This window comes from Marmota marmota, unplaced genomic scaffold (assembly GCF_001458135.2).
Source record: "Marmota marmota marmota unplaced genomic scaffold, marMar, whole genome shotgun sequence".
Classification (NCBI taxonomy): Eukaryota; Metazoa; Chordata; class Mammalia; order Rodentia; family Sciuridae; genus Marmota; species Marmota marmota.
In genome coordinates, this window is record NW_026000211.1 from 7,171,745 (window position 1) to 7,191,318 (window position 19,574).

The 19,574-nt window shown below is 33.2% G+C and overlaps 1 protein-coding gene across 1 annotated transcript in view; it reads left to right on the plus strand.

The window, feature by feature from the left end:
* The window catches only part of Pcm1 (pericentriolar material 1), a 93,332-nt gene extending 73,855 nt beyond the window's left edge, over nt 1-19,477 (plus strand). The window contains exons 30-41 of the mRNA XM_048791766.1: nt 213-371; nt 609-745; nt 2,102-2,236; nt 4,867-5,064; nt 7,417-7,479; nt 7,719-7,854; nt 8,260-8,420; nt 11,806-11,878; nt 13,014-13,270; nt 15,370-15,462; nt 15,551-15,665; nt 17,409-19,477. Coding sequence (XP_048647723.1) covers nt 213-371; nt 609-745; nt 2,102-2,236; nt 4,867-5,064; nt 7,417-7,479; nt 7,719-7,854; nt 8,260-8,420; nt 11,806-11,878; nt 13,014-13,270; nt 15,370-15,462; nt 15,551-15,665; nt 17,409-17,434 — 1,553 coding nt within the window. The 3' untranslated portion in view covers nt 17,435-19,477. The remainder of the gene's footprint in view (nt 1-212; nt 372-608; nt 746-2,101; nt 2,237-4,866; nt 5,065-7,416; nt 7,480-7,718; nt 7,855-8,259; nt 8,421-11,805; nt 11,879-13,013; nt 13,271-15,369; nt 15,463-15,550; nt 15,666-17,408) is intronic.
* Nucleotides 19,478-19,574: the final 97 nt, after the last annotated feature.

Genomic DNA, 19,574 nt, shown 5'->3' on the forward strand with positions numbered 1-19,574 from the left:
CTTAAGTTCTCTGAAAATGAAAACACTGTTTCCTACTTTATAGGGTTACTTACTGTAAAGATTAGGTAAATAAATGTGATGATGTAAAGAAAGTTTCCCATTAATATAGAACTGGTTTAAAGCTAATTTTCTTTACTTCAAACATTATTTTTTTAGAAATACGTGAAAAGTTTCTTTTATGAATACTAAAAATATTTCTGTTCCAAATGCAGGTAACACAGTGATTCACTTAGATCAGGCATTAGCCAGAATGAGAGAATATGAGCGTATGAAGACTGAGGCCGAAAGTAACTCAAATATGAGATGCACCTGCAGAGTTATTGAGGATGCAGATGCTGCTTCCGCCACCACTGTAATTAATAATTCAGAAGGTATGTTTTAGATTGATTAGGGTATTTGAAACAATTAAAGGCTCTACCTGGCATATTAATAATTTTTTTTTTTTTACTACTTTTTCTTAATTGTTTGGACTGCTAAAAACTGCATATATTTCCTTTTTTTAGCATAAAATTATCATAATTTAAACATTCTTTAAAATGTGGCATAAATACATATGTATAGTGTCATAGGCTTCATTTTGTTAATGTATCATTTTTCTTAAAAAATAGAGACTCCCATTATTGAAAATCATAGTTCACAACAACCTGTAAGTGAAGTTTCTAGCATCCCGTGTCCTAGAATTGATACTCAGCAGCTGGATCGACAGATCAAAGCAATTATGAAAGAAGTCATTCCTTTTTTGAAGGTAAACTTATTGTTTCTAGAAGATAAACTAACTTTCTGTATTTTGATTTTTGAGTCATTCAAAAAACTTCATTATAGTAAATCCTGAAAATACAAGTAAACAAAAGAAAAAAGCCAAAAAGGACCCATTAGTTTTCACCCAGAGATAGCCCCAGCAACATTTTGTGAGCCTTTTTTGTACTATTTTGTACACATGCATAGTGCTTTTTTCATTTGTTAAAACATCTTTGAAGATTATTATTTTTCTGTTACATGTTTTTAATGATTACACAGTATTTATTATTCATTCAAAAATATTTGTAGAATGTCTACTTTATGTCTTGTTTTGTGAACATAGCAGTGAACAAATCAAGCCCTTTGCTGTCGTGGAGATTACTTGATAATAGATGTTCTTTAGACTCATCTCAGAAAGTTAACGGTAGGGGCTGGGGTTGTGGCTCAGTGGTAGAGCACTTGCCTAGCATGTGTGAGGCACTGGGTTCTATTCTCAGTACCACATTAAAAATAAATAAATATGAAGGTTCATTCACAACTAAAATATATATATATATCATATATATATATGATATATATATATATATCATATATATATATGTTAAAAAATTAATGGTAATTCAGATTATTTTGTAGTTCACACATAATTTTAAAGGACAGTAAGAAACATGCCTGGGGCTGGGGTTGTGGCTCAGTGGTAAAGTGCTTGCCTGGCATGTGTGAGGCACTGGGTTCGATTCTCAGCACCGCATATAAAGAAATAAAGGTCCATTGACATTTTAAAAATATATAAAAAAGAAAAGAAACATACCTAAAGTGGCTTGTTAAGAAAGTTAGAGGTTATTGTTGATTCAAGACATTTCATAACATCTAGAGACAATTTTCATTGTTAGGATGGGGCCAAGGTTGTGGATATTTTGGAGAGTAGTATAACTAACATTTAATGGATAGAGAAGCCAGTATGCTTCAAAACATCCTGTGATATACAGGATGTCTATCATATGAAGTTTGAGAAACCCTGAATTAGAAGATAATAAGAATGGGTTGTAAAAGTAGTTGAAATTAATTGAACTTTATAAACAGAAAGACATGCAGATGGGAACTATAGCATGGATAGTTCTCTTTAATACAGAAAGAAAATGATAACAGTTAAAAGCTAGTAAAATATTATTACCTTTTATGTTGGTCAAAATTGCAAAACTCAATATGTGTAGGGTGGGAGTTTGCTCTCATGAGTGAATCTTTCTAAAAATGTGTATGTGAAAATTATTTGTGCAAGAGAAATGAAATTTCATAATGTATGGATTAAAAATTTTTAAATAGTAGATAAGTGTATATCCTAACCAACTAGGATTTTTCTTAGGAGCACATGGATGAAATATGCTCTTCTCAGCTTCTTACTTCAGTAAGACGCATGGTATTGACCCTTACCCAGCAAAATGATGAGAGCAAGGAGTTTGTGAAGTTCTTTCATAAGCAACTTGGAAGTATATTACAAGTAAGAGTTTATACTTCTATGTCTTACCACCTGGTTAGTTTGTTTTAGTTTGGTTTTGGGGTTGGGGAGGTATTTTGGTTTTGGTGGGGTTTTTTTTGTTTTGTTCTTTTTTTTTTCTATTTTCTGGCATTACATGATTTATTTCAGTAGTCATTCATTCTAGCAGCCTTTTAAATACTTTTTAGTTTATTTCTTCATTAAAAAAATATTAGGAATTACATGTATCCAACTTAAAAATCTATAGGTTTGATTTTCTTTTTCTCTACCCAGTAAGAACGTTTTAAGTTTAAAATGTTCTGTGACTTTTTCTAAGATAGTTTTTGACTAATTTAGGAAATTTTAGAAGCTGGAAACCAGTTATCAATTGTAAAAACTTTTTAGCACTAATCAGATCAAAGTAATTAGCATTTCCCTTTTCTTATCATGTCTTTATGTTTAGATACTTTGAACTCCTGTCTTCTAGATCTTCATAAAGTATATAATAGGTTATTGTGAACTGTAGTTATCTCACTGTGCTTCTAACACAAATATTTATTCCTTCTATTGAACTTCCTTTTGGTACCCATCAGCTGACCTCCTGTATCCCCCTTCCCTCCAATCTTTCCCAGCTTTTAGTAATCCATATTCTATATTCATATGTACAGTAACTTTATATCAAGGCAGTGGTTCTCAACTAGGGGAGATTTTTGCCTTCCAGGAGACATTTGACAATGTCTAAAGACATTTTATGAATACCATACAGCAGGGAGATAGGGAAGTGGGAGGGGAAGTACTAGATAAAGGTCAAACATGTTGCTAAATGTCCTACAATGTACAGGGCAGTCTCTCATAACAGAATTGTATAACTCTAAATTAATCATTAATGTCCAGTTTGAGGTCTAGAGGTGTGCTCAGTGGTAGAGTGCTTGCCCTGCAAACTTAAGACCCTGCGTTCAGTCTCCAGCACCATAAAAAAAGGGGGACAGGTTGAAAAATCCTGTGTTAAATAAGAAAACTTTATTTCTCCTTATGTCAGACACTTTTACTGTTACATTTTACCTAACATTTTCCCATTGAGATGGCTCAGTAAGATGTTGTTACTCCAAATTAGACAATACATTTTAATTTCATTTTATTGCATAATTTTCCTATGAAATTTTGCCTTCTGTTTTTTGTGTTTATACTGGTTGTGGATATAGTATTATCATTTTGCTAGAACTTAAATTACTGTTGTCTAGTTTTCCTTTTGAAATATAGTATTATCACTTGGTTAATTTTTTAAACCCTGGATTAGATGCAAATTTCCATCATGTTAATATTAAAACTAAACTATAAATTCAGTAATAGGCTCAAACTGTCCAGGCTTTACTTAATACTGCCAGTGCATAATTTATAAGGAATATAAGACATCAGTGGTGGTGTACTTTGTAGGAATCCTTTAAATAGTATTCTCTGGCAAAATTTGCTGGCAGAAAACTAAAAGACTATGGAAATGTTCTTGCAGAAATATGTGAAGTATTAAAAATGTTTACGATAGCTTGTATATAAATGAATTTTAGTAAATTTAATCAGGTTATTTCTATAGGGAGAAATAACTTTTAGAATCTAGCTGAAAGAGAAATAATTTATTTGTAATTAACATATTTTCTTTATCAAGATCCACACAGCTCTCCCTTATTTTTACGCAGAATCCAAAGCATTAATTTGGAAATAAGATTTTTATCTAAATCTAAGAAAATTCGAATGTGTTTTTTGCATCCCATTCCTGATTTTTTTCATAGGGGCACATATGTGAAAATACAAGTTAATTTACATCAAATACCACCTAGAATATTAAAATTTTTTCATGAGCTGAAATTTAAATTATTGTTGTCTAGTTTTCCTTTTGAAATCTGTTCAAGAATTTTTTCACAAAGCACTCAGCCTTGTTGAGTAGCATTTTTTTTCTTTTTTTTGAGTACTTCTTTCTATGATTGAACTAGATACTATTTGTTTTGGGTAATGGGACATTGCTTGTATTTGCTTGTCTATTTCTAAATGGCATTCTATATTTTTTAAAGAAAGAAAAGGGAAGTAGTTTTAACTGTAGAATATAGAATAAAATAATATTGTCCCTTTCATTTGATGATGCTAAAATTCAACTTGAACTAAAGTTTACATTTAAACTTATTCTGAAGAAAATTCTAATTACAATGAATGGTTGGTTAATATAAAGGGGAAACTAAATTAATGATACCATTTAGATGTGGAGGACTTTGTATTTTTCTCTCACAGTATTTAATGACTCATTACTGTAGTATAAAGGTATTACATAGGTATATGCCTAGTATGTACTATCTGAAAACTTTTTGCAATTAGGAATCCCCTGTTTTGTTTGTGCCCAGGAATTATATTAATAAGGATTAAAATTATGGATGACCATAATTATTTGCTTTCCCTTGTTGTATAATCTTTAAGCAGGACTAGCAAAATTCCTAGTAACTTAGTAATTAACTGTCTTTCCTTAGTTTCAAGTTTTTCAGTACTTAAAAGTAATACTACTGATTTTCTCCAAGTCAGTATTATAATTTAATCTTTTAATAATGTATATTGCTGTGCCCACAAGTGAAGTTTTCTCTGATCTTAAAATCATTTGGTTTGTCTATGCATAGGATTCATTGGCAAAATTTGCGGGCAGAAAACTGAAGGACTGTGGAGAAGACCTTCTTGTGGAGATATCTGAAGTGTTGTTTAATGAATTGGCTTTCTTTAAACTCATGCAAGATTTGGATAATAATAGTATAACTGTTAAACAGAGATGCAAAAGGAAAATAGAAGCAGCTGGAGTGATACAGTCTTATGCCAAAGAGGTAAATAACATTGATTTTGATTTTAGGAATAGTTATAATTAGCCTGTAAATATAGTGGGTTGTGTGTGTGTGTGCACGTGTGTGTGCACGTGCACATGCACATGCGTGCTAGGGCTCTAACCCAGGGCTTCATGCATGCAAGGCAAGCACTCTATTTTTGAGCCAACTCCCCAGCCCTAAGTATGGTTCATGATCAGTATTAATACCTAAATTTGTTTGATCTCAGCCAAAGTAGTTATTTTTAGTAAAATCATTTAATCAGATTGTAGTTCCATACATATACTACATATTAAATCTCAGAAGTAAAAACAGTAAATATTAGAAATGCAGGGGTTGGAGAGTGTAACTTAGTGGTACAGTACTTGCCTAATAAGTATGAAGCCCTGGTTGGATCCCAAGCAAGCACTGCAAAAAAAGAAAAAAGAAATCACGAATGCAGAATACAGATAGGAATGCTAAATGTACATTGTCACACATCTGTTTAACTTCATTGTGACTTATTTAGGCCTCCAAAGAGGAGAGGAGGACTGGGTATCTAGTTTTTTGGTCAGCTACCTGCCCTGGCTGTTACCAGTCCCCAAAGAGTCTCTAAGAATATATATCAACCAGAGGTCATTCCAACAACAGACAGCCTTGTTTGTTGGTTAGGGTTTTAGTTTCATATCCTCCTGTAGTTTCTTTCCCTTGTCAAACTAATTTTGACCATGTGAATTTGGATGAGTTGGTTCCGCCTGTATCTTAGGCTTACCAGGAAGCTTTCCCTCTAGATCTTCACCCTTTTCTTGGCCCTCTGATCATGAGAATGGAAGCAGGCCAAGACCCAGATAAAAAGAAATAACCTCTCTTTCTTAGAATCTAAAGTAGACAAAGTCAAACTATGTACTTCATACTTTAAAAAAAATTTTTTTTTTGTAGTTGTAGATGGACAGAATGCCTTTATTTTATTTGTTTATTTTTATGTGGTGCTAAGGATTGAACCCAGTGCCTCACACATGCTAGGCAAGCACTCTGCTGCTAAGCTACAGCCCCAGCCCATGTACTTCATATTTTTATAACATTTATATTCCAGACATAAATTCATTTTAGCCATTGCTTTAGAGGTTAAGGAAAATAAAACAGCGTAACACCATATTAAATTATTAGAAGGAAGTCTCCTTTCAGTTTGCTTTAGCTAGGTAGTCTTCACCTTTGAGTGAAATATAAGCTAAACCATGAAAAATAAGGAGTTCATAATGAAAATGAAAGGAAATAGCTTTCCATGCAAAGATAACTTAAAGTGTAACAACTCTAAGGAAGGCTTGATCACTTGGAGAACAGAAAAGGTCATGGAGGAAAGAAGCATATTGAGGGAAGTGGTAAGAATATAGGTGATGTATCTTCTTCTTGTAGAGATGGACTAGGCTGCAGAAATATTGGTAGCAGGGAAGAGGCTAGGCTTTTTACTGCTCCAGAAACATTCAGAGGCAATTTGGTAGAAAAATAGGTTTTATTCAGAGCCAGCTTTTTTAAAGAGAAAAAGCAACAAAGTGAGACAAATATATGCAGATTTAGTTGTTCTGTTTTTGACAGGCAGGGGCAGGGGGCAATCGTCATTTTCAGTGCTCTTGGAACCTGTCAGGCTTGGAAGTTGTCAACCTTACTGTGAGCATGGAGATGTTGTTCTCAATTTTATAGGGGCCCTTCATTTCATTCTCTTTTAAGGTCAAGTTGTTGAGCATTTTAAGCCACATAAAAACTTTATTTATTTATATTTTACTTTATATGATGGAAACTCATGGGGAAGTTTGAAAAGAGCAGTGACATAATTTCACATTCAATTTTAAAGAATTTCTGTATACCACATTAAACATGTACTGGAGGAGAGTAGAGAGAGAAGTGGGGGGACCACTTATAAAACTGTTCAAATTGTCCAGGTAAGAAATTATAAGCTAATGTCTTAGATGGGTGTGCAACAACAAATGTATGATAATCATTAAGTCAGTGAGGTGTTCATTGGTTTAGAGGTGAATAATGAATGTAAGCAAAGGCTGGCTCCGAGTTTTCTAGTTTATGTATCAGGATGAATGAAGTGCCATTTAGAGGTGGGGAAGATTGAGGAAGGATGGGGTTTGGAGGAAGAAAATGATGGTTTTTATTTTTGACTTAATAAATTTGAGATGCCTTTTTATATGTCTAAGGAGTAGTGAGGTAAGTGCTGCTACTTTTAGTTTTGTTAATTTAAAAGACTTAAACAAAAGAACTTACTCTACATTTCTAAGAAAGTATTCTTTTCTTTATACATGATGAAAAATGCAATATTTGTTAAAGTTTACTGAATTACCAACGTGTTTTGCTTAATGGATTTGCTAATAGGCCAAAAGGATTCTTGAAGGAGATCATGGCTCACCTGCTGGAGAGATTGATGATGAAGACAAAGTATGTGCTAATTAATTTGTGCCTATAAATAATGCTTTTGGAACAAAATATGAAATAATTTTAACAGCATTTACCTTAATATTTGAGAGCAGAGTATATCATCAGATGCTATTTTTTCTGAAAAACCTTTTTTTCTTTTGAAAATCAAATTAGATTGTCAGAAATGATCTTTGTATTTCTTAACTATGTACCTTTTAAAGTATATAAAAGAATTAATTATTTAAATTACTTGTTGCTAGGACAAGGATGAGACTGAAACAGTTAAGCAGATTCAGACACCTGAGGTATATGGTGCCGAAGGTCCCAAAAATGTAAGATCTGATGTTTCTGATCAAGAGGAAGATGAAGAAAGTGAAGGATGTCCAGTATCTATTAGTAAGTTTAAAAGTCTGAAGTGTGGTTCTTTATTGGTCACTTATTTAAACAGTTTAGAGGAATATAATGAGAATAGAAGTAAGTGTCAAACTCTTGAATTTGAATTCTAATTTGATCTTGACTAAATTACCTATGTGGTCTTGATTAAATTACCTGGCCTTTTTATGCCACGATTTCTAGTATTTACAGTTTGAAGATTTTATATACTCTATTTTAAGCATCTGGCCCATAAGATTCAATGATGTGAGCCTGATAGCAGGTGCCTGCAGTCCTGGCTACTCAGAGGCTGAAGTCATTGTACATTTGAGTCCAGGAGTTTGCAACCAGTTTCCAAAAAAATCTCCCCCCAAACCAAAAAAGATTAAATGATGAAATTTATTAAAAATTATGTATTAATCAACTTAGATTTATCTAAAGCGGAAACTCAAGCTTTAACTAATTATGGAAGTGGAGAAGATGAGAATGAGGATGAAGAAATAGAAGAATTTGAAGAGAGCCCTGTAGATGTCCAGACTTCACTTCAGGCTAACACTGAAACTAATGAAGAAATTGAACAGGACAGTCAGGTATTTCAGTGTAGACTGGCACACTTTTATTTCAGTTATTGAAAACAAGCACCTGCTGAAAAATGTCAAAATATATAGCTTTTCTCAATCCCATTTTCATGGATATAAGCATCTTTAGTATTCTTATTAGAATCTGAAACACTTGTTTTATATTTAGTAATGTTTAACCTTGTTTTTTTTTGGGGGGGGGGTGGTACTGGGGATCAAACCTAAGCCTTGTATGTGCATGCAAGGCAAACATTCTACCAACTGAGCTATCTCCCCAGCCCAAACTATTTAAAACATTTTAATACTTAATTTTTTGGTAACATCTTAAAAAACAATGAAATGCTTTAGAAGATCTTTATATTTTTCTCCTAGTTATACATGAAATAGTTTGTAACAAAAATGAAATCATTTCCCTTTCTGCCTTCACTTTATTCTGTCCCAAAGGCAACACTTTATATAATTTCTTTTGCTCTCTAATCTCAATATTTCTGAATATGTGTGTCTGTCTATATTTAACCATCTATTTAGACTTGATTAAAATGTTAATATTACTAACTATTGAGCAAGTAAATATTGCTTATTTCTTAGCCTTGTATATTGTTCTCCTGAATTTAAGAAGTTCCTCACTTTTTATTAATTTTCTTGTAACATTTAAAGTTTTCTGCTATACTCCCCAGTAGCAAAATTTTCTGTATAAACTAAATTTGTCTTTTTTTTTTTTTTGCTTCCTTTTTTCTTCTGGAGCATTTCGCCTTTTGCTACATTCTAAATTTGGCTCTTCTTTCGACCTACAAAATAGCTACCAATATAGAAATTACATTTATTTATTTATCTTCTTTCTCAGATCTTTGTTTCTAGAATTCAGTCTTTCTTTCTTTTGGCTAACCACCTTATTTGGGGGTAGCATATCTTCAATTTTTTTTTTTTTTTGTAATGGACACAATATCTTTATTTATTTTATTTAAAATATTTTTTTTAGTTGTAGTTAGACACCATATTTATTACACAATATTATTTACTTATTTTTATGTAGTGCTGAGGATCGAACCCAAAGTCTCACACATGCTAGGTGAGCGCTCTACTGCTGAGCCACAACCCCACCCCATTTTTATTTATTTATTTTTATGTGGTGCTGAGGATTAAACCCAGTGCCTCACACACACTAGGCAAGTACTCTACAACCCCAGCCCTGGTGTAGCGTATCTTTTAGTAACTTCGAAAAAAAAGTGTCTTTTTTGTTTTGTTGTTGTTGTTGTTTGTTTGCTTTGTGTGTGTGTGTGTGTGTGTGTGTGTGTGTGTGTGTGTTATGGGAATTGAACTCAGGGGCACTCTACCACTGACCGCCTTCCCAGGAGCTAGAATTACAGGGGCTTACTACCATGCCTGACAAAAGACATGATATTTTTATACATTATATATCTATGCAAGTCTTAATTATTTGGTGTTGAAAATATTTTCCATAAAATCTTTGAAGGTGCTGCTTCCTTGTCTGGTTTTCTGTGTTGCTATAGAGATAAACCATGGCTTTCTTAGTTCTCATCCTTTATCTCTTTTTTCCCCCTGCCTGTTCTAAAAGATCTTTTTTCCTGAAGTTCTGAAATACTGTAATAGTATACCTTGTTGCAAGTCTCCTTTTATTTATGTCACAAGCATACTTGTGGGTCTTTTGAATTTATATCTTAACTATTGTTCAATTTGGTAGTCGTCGTCGTTGTCTTTTCTTTTTTTCTTTCTTTCTTTCTTTTTTTTTTAATACCCCACCATTTTTCCTTTTCTCTCCCTCTGGAATTAATATTATCAGATATTGTTAGCCCTAGTGGGCTGATCAACAGCTAGTTTTCTCCTTTTTCCCTTTTATTCCATTGCTTTATTTTTTTGTTGTACTTTCTGGAAGATTTCCTTGGCCTTAACACTGGTATAAAGATACTTTTACTTTCCCACTCATCTTTTGTATTTCTAGACACTTTTTTTTAATTGCTGTTTTTTTGTAGTGGTGTTATTTCATGGAAGCATTATTTTTTTTCTATCCCACCTGGAGGCTTGCTTCAAATAATCTCCTAAACCTTAGGTATTTATATTAAAGAATGTATAGCAGGAAACTGGTTTGTTTCCTTTTGGTTCCTCTGTGGGGCATTTCAGTAGACAGCCAGCCTTCTAATATTAACTCTGAAATGTCAGTATCTCTTGGTCTTTTCTTCAGAATAGTGTGGTTTCTTAAAAAGAAGGGTATATAATCTTGACTTCTGGTATTCTGAAGCTAAATGTGGGAATGAGGCCGAGTGTCCACTGTTAACAGACTTGCATTAAATCCTTTGGTTTTCAGTGTGACATTTTACTGTGTCCTCATTGTGCCTTCTTTACCCCACCTTTTCCCCCAAGGTGTGCAGGCTCACTAGTTCAATTTCTGTAAAATAAAATCTTTTATTTTCTGTTGAGGTTGGGATGGGAACCTAGAAGTCCATATTTTTCTTACACAGTTTTAAAATTACCACCACCACTTCTTTTTCATCACCAGCTCTACCATCATATACCTTCCACCCTAGAATCTGATAACTTCCAATTGTAATTGAACCTCAGTTTTTGTTCCCTTCTCTGGCTGAAAGCAACTGGCTTTGTTCATCTTCCTCTTCTCCTGGTCAGTTCCTCTCCCATTCACTTAATGTCTATGTATATAAGTATCTTTTAGTTTTATTTAAGATAAGTCTGGGGAAAAAAAAGTAATGACATCTATTTTTATTTCAGTTTTCTGAATTGGTGTTTCTATTTTTTAGGTGGGGAGTGATATAGTGCTGGTTGAACCCAGGGAGCTTAACCACTGAGTCACATACCTAGCCTCTTTTTGTATATTTTATTAGAGACAGAGTTTTGCTGAGTTGCTAAGGGCCTTGCCAAGTTGCTGGAACTGGCTTTGAACTCGTGATCCTCCTGCTTCAGCCTCCTGAGCTGCTTGGATTACAGGCGTGCTCCACTGCGCCTGGCTTCTGAGTTGTTGTTTGAGGGATTTATTTATTTATCTATCTATCTATTTATTTATTTATTGGGGTATTGCTAGGGATTGAACCACCCAGGGCACTAATATTTATCACTGAGCTACATCCTTACATTATTTTCAGATAGAGTCTTTTGCTAAGGCTGACCTGGAACTTCGTCTCAGCCTTATGGGTTGTTGGGATTATACGTGTGCACCACAGCACCCAACTTTTTTGAGTTTGTCTAAGGAAAGTAAACTTTTTTACTTAGCCATCTTGTCATTGCATCCAAAGCTTACTCAAAACATTTTTAGGAACTCTTTTTAATTTCCTTGTTTGACAAAACCCACACACATAGTAGTAACTATCTCCTTTACAGTGACCACATATTTTAAAGCCCTGTTATTAAAATATCTTTTTCTGTCTAGGTTCAACAACGTGACCTTGAAGAAACAGCTGAAAGCACAAATGTTTCATCAGAACAAGAACCCACTAGTAAAGGTAAGAAATTTAAATAATTGTTCAATTTAAAGTTCATCTAAAGTGCCTTTTATTGGTTTAAAACTAAAACAAATATAAATTTTTAGCTAATGTAGGTTTAAAGGCACTTGGGACTTGATGTGTATCTTTTTTTCCCCCAATAAATCTTTTGTAGAAAAACATAAGAGAGCTTTGTTTCTGCAAAAGCAGTTACAAATATTTGACAGATATTTACCCACAACAAAAAATTCTGCCAGGAACATCTGTAGATAAAATGAGACTTTTTTTTTTTAAACCCATACTTTGGAATGTTAGCTTTTTGTTACTGTGGTCAAAATATCTGACAAGAACAACTTAGAGAAAAGTTTATTTTGGGCTCATGGTGTCAGAGGTTTAGTCCATGGTTGGCGAACTGTGTTGCTCAGGGTCCACAATAAGGCACACAGCATGGCAGAAGGGTGTGGTGGAGGAATGTGCTTGGCTCATGGCACCTGGGAAGCAGGGAGAGATCAAGGATTCAGAGACAAGATATACTAAGTCTAGGACTGGGGTTATGGCTCAGTGGTAGAGTACTTGCCTAGTATGTGTGAGGCACTGGGTTTGATTCTCAGCACCACATATAAATAAATAAAGCCCATTCATTGACAACTAAAAAAATATTTAAAAAAAAAAAAAAGATATACAGTCTAATGCCATACTCCAAGTGACCTACTTCCTCCAGCCATGCCCCACCTGCCTACAGTTACCACCCAGTAGTCTATTTAAATTATTAACCCATCAAATAGATTAATCTACTGGTGGGATTACAGCTCAAATAATCTAATAGTTTCACTGTTGAATATTCCTGTTGCCCAACACATGAGCTTTTTGCAGGACACCTTTTATAAAACCATACAAATGAGCCTTAACTCTGGAAAATTCTAATTCACTAGAAATCAGGTAACCAGGAATCTAATTTATTTAATGTTTCCAGATTAGATCTTATGGACTGAATTTGTAAACCACAGCTAAGAAGAGATTTTAATTGCCCTTTTTGGGGGATTATAATGCCTATTGTATTTATTTGGTATTTTATTTATTGTATTTATTTACTATTGTAAATTTAACAGCTGTTGGTATTGCACTGATGTAAAATTAAGACTTTGTTTTGATGCAGATGACCAAGATAGCTCTCCCGTGAAACCTTGTTACCTCAATATCTTGGAAAATGAACAACCTTTAAATAGTGCTGCCCATAAGGACTCGCTTACCACTATTGATTCATCTAAACAACCTAACCCTTTGCCATTACCTTTAACTGAAATTGAAACCTTAGTGCCTAGAGTCAAAGAAGTTAAATCTGCTCAGGAAACTCCTGAAAGCTCTCTCGCTGGAAGTCCTGATACTGAATCTCCAGTGTTAGTGAATGACTATGTATGTATCATTTACATTTCCAGTTATTTTTTATTTTAATTTTTGTGCATTTTTTTTATATTCAGGTTAACATTTTAAGTGTATAAACCAAGCTCCGCTTTAGGTTTAGGTCTCTTGAGAGCATTTTTATTTCATATTCACACTTATTTTGAACTTTAGCCAAAGAGTGATAATGAATTAAGATGACCATCCCAAAACCTTAAGGCTATTCTTTTTATAGTTTTGAAAAACAAAAGACATGATTATAGGTGGCAACTTTGGAAGAGTTCATTTTCAGTTCAGATCTGAAGTAATAATGATACATGAGTCATCATTAATCATTAATCTCTCATACTATCCTTTTTTGGGGGTGGGATACTGGAGATCAAAACCAGAGGCATTTTACCAGTGAGCTATATTCCAGCTCTTTCTCTCTCTCTCTCTCTTTTTTTTTATTTTTTATTTTTTAGACAGGGTCTGGCTTGGAACTTGTGGATCTCCTGCCTCAGCCTCCCGAATCGAGATTACCGGCATGCACCACCATGCCCAGCAATACACTACTCATTTTTAACTTCTCAGCTACTTAAGAAATTTTATACGTCTTTGCTAAACCTAAAAGTTTACATTTGGTATGTGAAATAAAACAATTTCACAGAAATAGAGTCCTTTTTCTATACAGTGAATGGCATAAAAATATACTAGGAAATCTGTACTTAATGATAGTAAGTAGTAAGTTTAATTTTACTCTAGACAGTTGTTTCAGTTAAGTTTACAGTAGCAAGTTATGTTTTGGATCTTGGGTGTATATGTTTTATATACTTTACTCTCTCCTTAGCAAAATTGAAAAGATTTATAACAGTATTTGAACCTCAATAAGTACTTCTAGATATAAGAAAGGTACTTCATTTTTTAAAAATTAAAATTGATTTACTTTTTAAAGATAAATTCCTGAGAAAGGGTGCTTATAATGTTTTAAAAACATTAGAAGAAAGTTTTGTTTACCTCACCAACAGTAAATGTATGCATATAAAACATGGTGGTGCATGCCGGTAATCCCAGCAGCTCAGGAGGCTGAGGCAGGAGGATACAAGTTCAAAGCCAGCCTCAACAATTTAGCATTTAGCAACTCAGTGAGACCCTGTCTCTAAATAAAATTTAAAAAAGGATTGGGGATGTGACTCAGTGGTTAAGCGCCCCTGGGTTCAATCCCCTATACAAAAAACTGAAAATTAGATGAATTACCTAGTTGAAATTAATTTGAAGTGAGATTTTAGAGACTTATGAAAATTTTTGTGCAAGAAAGTAAATGGTTAAATTCATGGTCTATAAAGAATAACCTAATGACTATAAAATAAATTGTAAAGGGTCAGGAGTGGTGAAGCATGCCTGTAATCCCAGTGATTTAGGAGGCTGAGGTGGGAGGATCACAAGTTCAAGGCCAAATAGCAAGGGTTAGAGATGTAGTAATTTGTACCTCTGGTTTCAATCTCTGGTACCAAAAGAAAAAAAAGAAGGAAGGTATATTAGATTGCTCTGCTATCATATAAGTATAAAATGAATCTGAAAAAGAGTCGGTGGGTAGACTTGCAGGAAAAGGAAAAGCATATGGTTTCTATTTAGTTACTAGTTCATAGAAAATTATGCTATTTAAAATTAGAAGGGAAAGGCAAAAACAGTTTGAGATGATCACAAAGGTAAATTATTAAATTCATACTTTCATCAAACCTTGATGGAGTCAGTGTATTGAAAACTTTGTAAGTATTTACTAATATTCTGCTTGATATAGTACTGATGCATTCGGTAGACATATTAAGAAACAAGTCATTTTTCTAATTAGTTTAGCCCGATCTATAATTACTAATACATCTTTCTTCAGTCTATGTAAATCAGCTCTTGAACAAACATATCTCAACAGTATGTTCACAGCTACAGATGTGTAAACCTTCTAATGAACTCTAGGTTTCTGATATATTCATATAAGTATGGATACAGGAGAAAATCATAGAATTCCTGATATGTATTTACATATAAGAATGCATTTATTTCTTAGGATGGATGACAGATGTAGAGTAAGAGATAAAATGCTTTCGTTTTCAAGATAAATATAATTTATCTTACAGGAAGCAGAATCTGGTAACATAAGTCAAAAGTCTGATGAAGAAGATTTTGTGAAAGTTGAGGATTTACCACTTAAACTGACAATATATTCAGAGGTATTTTCTTGTCTTTAATCAAATTTGTCTTTATATAATACAGATATTGTTGAGATGAAAAATTTTATTTTTAATCTTCATTCTAAAGGCAGATCTAAGGAAGAAAATGGTAGAAGAAGAACAGAAGAATCATTTATCTGGTGAAATATGTGAAATGCAGACTGAAGAATTAGTTGGAAATTCTCAGACACTAAAAGAACCTGGTAAGATTCATCAATTTTATTTATTTGTTTGTTTGTTTGGTGCTAGAGATCAAACCCCAGGGCTTTGTGCATGTGAGGAAACCAACTGAGCTATATATCCACTCATCAGTTTTAATTTTATATTGAAAATTTTTTGATCATGATACTACCATTTGAATTTTTTATTTTTTTAGTGTGGTACTAGCTTCTGGGAGATTTAAGTCTAATGTTAAAGGGGAGGTATTCTGTAAAAACTTTAGTTTAGCTACTTAATTTATAAAACAGTATTCTCCTTTAATTATCAGATCATTTTTTCATCTTTCAAATTTTCAGTTTTAGCAAATTTATGCAAGTACATGGTTCAAAGAAAGGTGTAAAAAGTTAATGATAAATAGCAAACACCCACTTCTTTTCATTATTGGTTTTCTTCCCTATAATAAATGTGTATTTAGACATTTTCCCTCCCCCTCAGTGTTTGTAGTTTTTTTCTTCTGTTTTTCATCTTTGTTATTTTAAATATATATATGTATGTATATATACATATGTATATGTATATATATATAAAATATATTTGCCAGACATGGAGACACAACACTTGTAATCCCAGAAACTTTAGCAGCTGAGGCAGAAAAATTGCAGGTTCAAGGCTAGCCTAAGCAATCTCATAAGACCCTATCTCAAAATTTAAAAAAAAAAAAAAAGAAAAAGAAAGGACTGGGAATGTATCTTAGTTTAAAGTGCTTATGGGTTTGGTACCAAAATAAATAAGCCAACAACTTTCCTTGTTTTATCAACTTGGGTGATTTTCATTCTTTTCTCTTTACTTTTTTGATTAAGTATTCTTACATTGTTAAGGTTATTAAAATAAATACACATTTTGTTTTTGTAACTCTAATAAATTTTATATACTTTAACTGAAGTTGATTTTATATAACTCATTGCAGAGGCAAGTGATGGTCCCAGATTTACACTTTTGTTATTCTCCATCAATTCATCAATTGGTTCAAATCACACGATTTAAAAAAAAAAAAAAAAAAAATCTGCAAATGGGGAAGAAAAGGGAGACCATTCAGATATGAAATCTTCAGTTAACGTCCCAGTTTTTGGCTGAGTTTTCTCTGCCTGTTTTAGTACATGGCAACTATCCCAGCTGCACAGTATGGGAACAATTGGACAGTACCCCATCCGCTTTGGACATTCTGATAATTTGTTGGTGTGTCCTAGTCTCTGATTTCTTTTTGGCGGGGGAGGTGGGGGGGGGGCTATGCGTGCCGGGAATTGAAATCGGGAGCACTTGACCATTGAGCCACATCCTGTTTTGTATTTTATTTAGAGACAGGGTCTTACTGAGTTACTTAACTTAGCATCTCACTTTTGCTGAGGCTGGCTTAGAATTCTTGATCCTCCTGCCTCAGCCTCCCAAACCACTGGGATTACAGGCAAGCACCACTGTACCCAGCTTCTGATTTCTTACTATCAGCTTTGTTGTTGTTGTTGTTGGCCTAAATTTAATTCTTTTTATATAGTTATTTTCTTTTCTTCTGTTAGTTTATCTGCTCAGTATGCCATCATAAAATAGAAATCCTCGCCTGTTCTTTTTTACTGTGTGTGTTATCAGGGAACTGGAGCTAAATTAGGATTCCCTTTATAATATTTTATTCTAAAAGCTGTAATGGAAGAAAACTATTAAAAATAAACTTTAGTAACTAATGTGTTAATTCACTAAATAATTTATAAGGCATTAATTATTGTTCTGTTTTTCAGAAATAGTGGGAGCCCAGAGTGTATGAGATGTCTTCAGAGACTCATCTAACTCTGTTTATAAAGTCATCGCATATATGAAAATGACCCTAAATAAACATTGTTATGATCTGTATAAAATGTAAATTAGTTTGACACTGCATTTTTGGTAGGTGTGCTAATTTCTGCCCATGGCAGTTTAAAACATCAGAAACTGAATTTTGGACAGATTTAAGCCTTGGTATATACTGTGGCTGTTCTTTGTTTTTTGTTTTTTCTCTTTTATGGTCTTGATTTTCTTCTCATTGTGATGTTTGGTAACGTTAAATTTAAAATGTAGTTTTAAATAAAGTTTGAACTTATCTGTAAAATATTTTTTGGAAATTATGTTGAATTCTCTACAGCAAATTGCTGTTCTAGGTAATAGGAGGCAATTGAGAGAGAGCAATGGCTCAGAATTAGAGAAATATATTATTTATAAAGCCCAGCCATTGGGCCAGTCTTCCACATACGCCAGTGTTTCTGCTATTGGATATAGTTAATATTCTTTAAATACCTGCAGGTCCTATTCCTCTATATAAACAAAGCAGGACTAGGGCAGCAGGTCAGTCATAATATGGTTCCCTATCATTCACAGATCCTAGGTTTGATCCCCAGCAACACACACACACATACACACACACACGAAGAAAAGGAAGGAAGAATAGGACAGATTATAAATGTATCCAGGATATCTGTGAAATTATCATAGAATATATGTTAGTAATCTATTCAAATTGCATAAGTTTAGAATATATGTGCTTACTACCTAGAACTTAAATACTTATCTATTAGATGAATATTTTCCAGAATTGCAACTCCTATCTATATTGCCTCAATCTGGATTTTAAAGTTAGTATTTCTGCACAGTCAGTAATCTTCTGGTTAATTTTAAATGAAAAACCAAATATTTTCAAGTAGGGATAAATAAAACTAAATTTATGTAATACAACATTAAGATTCTTGTCTTTTGAGATAATAATTTAAGACAAAAATCTAGTGGTTGATTCTGTGTGTAGTAAGAAACAGGTTCACAGGTGAAGTATTAAGAAAATCTATGTGACTTCTTTATCACTAAGTAAGCCAAGTTTTAAATGGTGATTTATTGTTTTATCCCATACTTGCCATAGACACAGAGATGTCAAAAGATCCAGTTAATCTTCTAGATTCTTCCTTGAGTAAAATATGAAGAATATGAGGAATTAATTCTTTGTTCCAAGTAGTCTTTAAATCATTACCAGTGGTCTAAAATACTTCATAATAAAAGAATTAGCTTGGTATTCCTTTAAAATTCTTACTTGCTTGATATCTTAGTATCAAATTAATCTGTAACATCTAACAAAGGAACACTAATTGAGAATTTCCCTATAAGGAAATTTACTCTGTTTATGTTTAATTTGAATTGTGTAAGACATATCTCCAATTTTATAAGACCTATATGGAAAACTATCAGTTCAGAGTCAGGATTCTTATCCAGTTGTACTGACTTAAGGGCAATTGGAACAATAAATTACTTTATATGTATATTCAGATTCTGTATTTTCTTGACTCTAATCGGGAAAGGAGAAAAACTTCATTTTGGTTCTCAAGCCAAGCCTTACATATTGCAGCTGTCTTTCTATGTCTGCATGCATATTAAGGACAGAGAGAGCAGAAGAACTTTCTGCTATCACTGTGGTACCTGTGAACCTTATCAAACTATCTTTTGTTATAGCTCCTAATCAATCGGGTGTTTTTTTTTTTCTATTTTAGTAGGTGTTTTAGTTTTTAAATACCCAGGCTTGAGAGCAGATAAGTTGTTTATTGTTTTCCCTAGCATACTATTGGTAAAGGTTTAGGCATTTATTATTCCTCTTTGTCTGAAAATTTAAATTAAAACTTTGGTTGGAGATAGAGGGGGGAAATGTCAAATGAGTGTGAGAGAACCCTGTGCAGGTTGAAATAATGCCTAAAATGATGAGCTAGCCAGTCTGTGGAGATACTCTTTGTATTTTGTAACATTCACTTTGGGTAAATGCTTTTTCACTGTTAATAAATGTAAATCCTACATACAACCCTGAATTGCATTTTTATTTAAATTGACACACTCATGTATGCTTTAGAGTTTATTGCAGAACCGGCTTATTTGACAGTGTTTAATGTAGAAAAAGA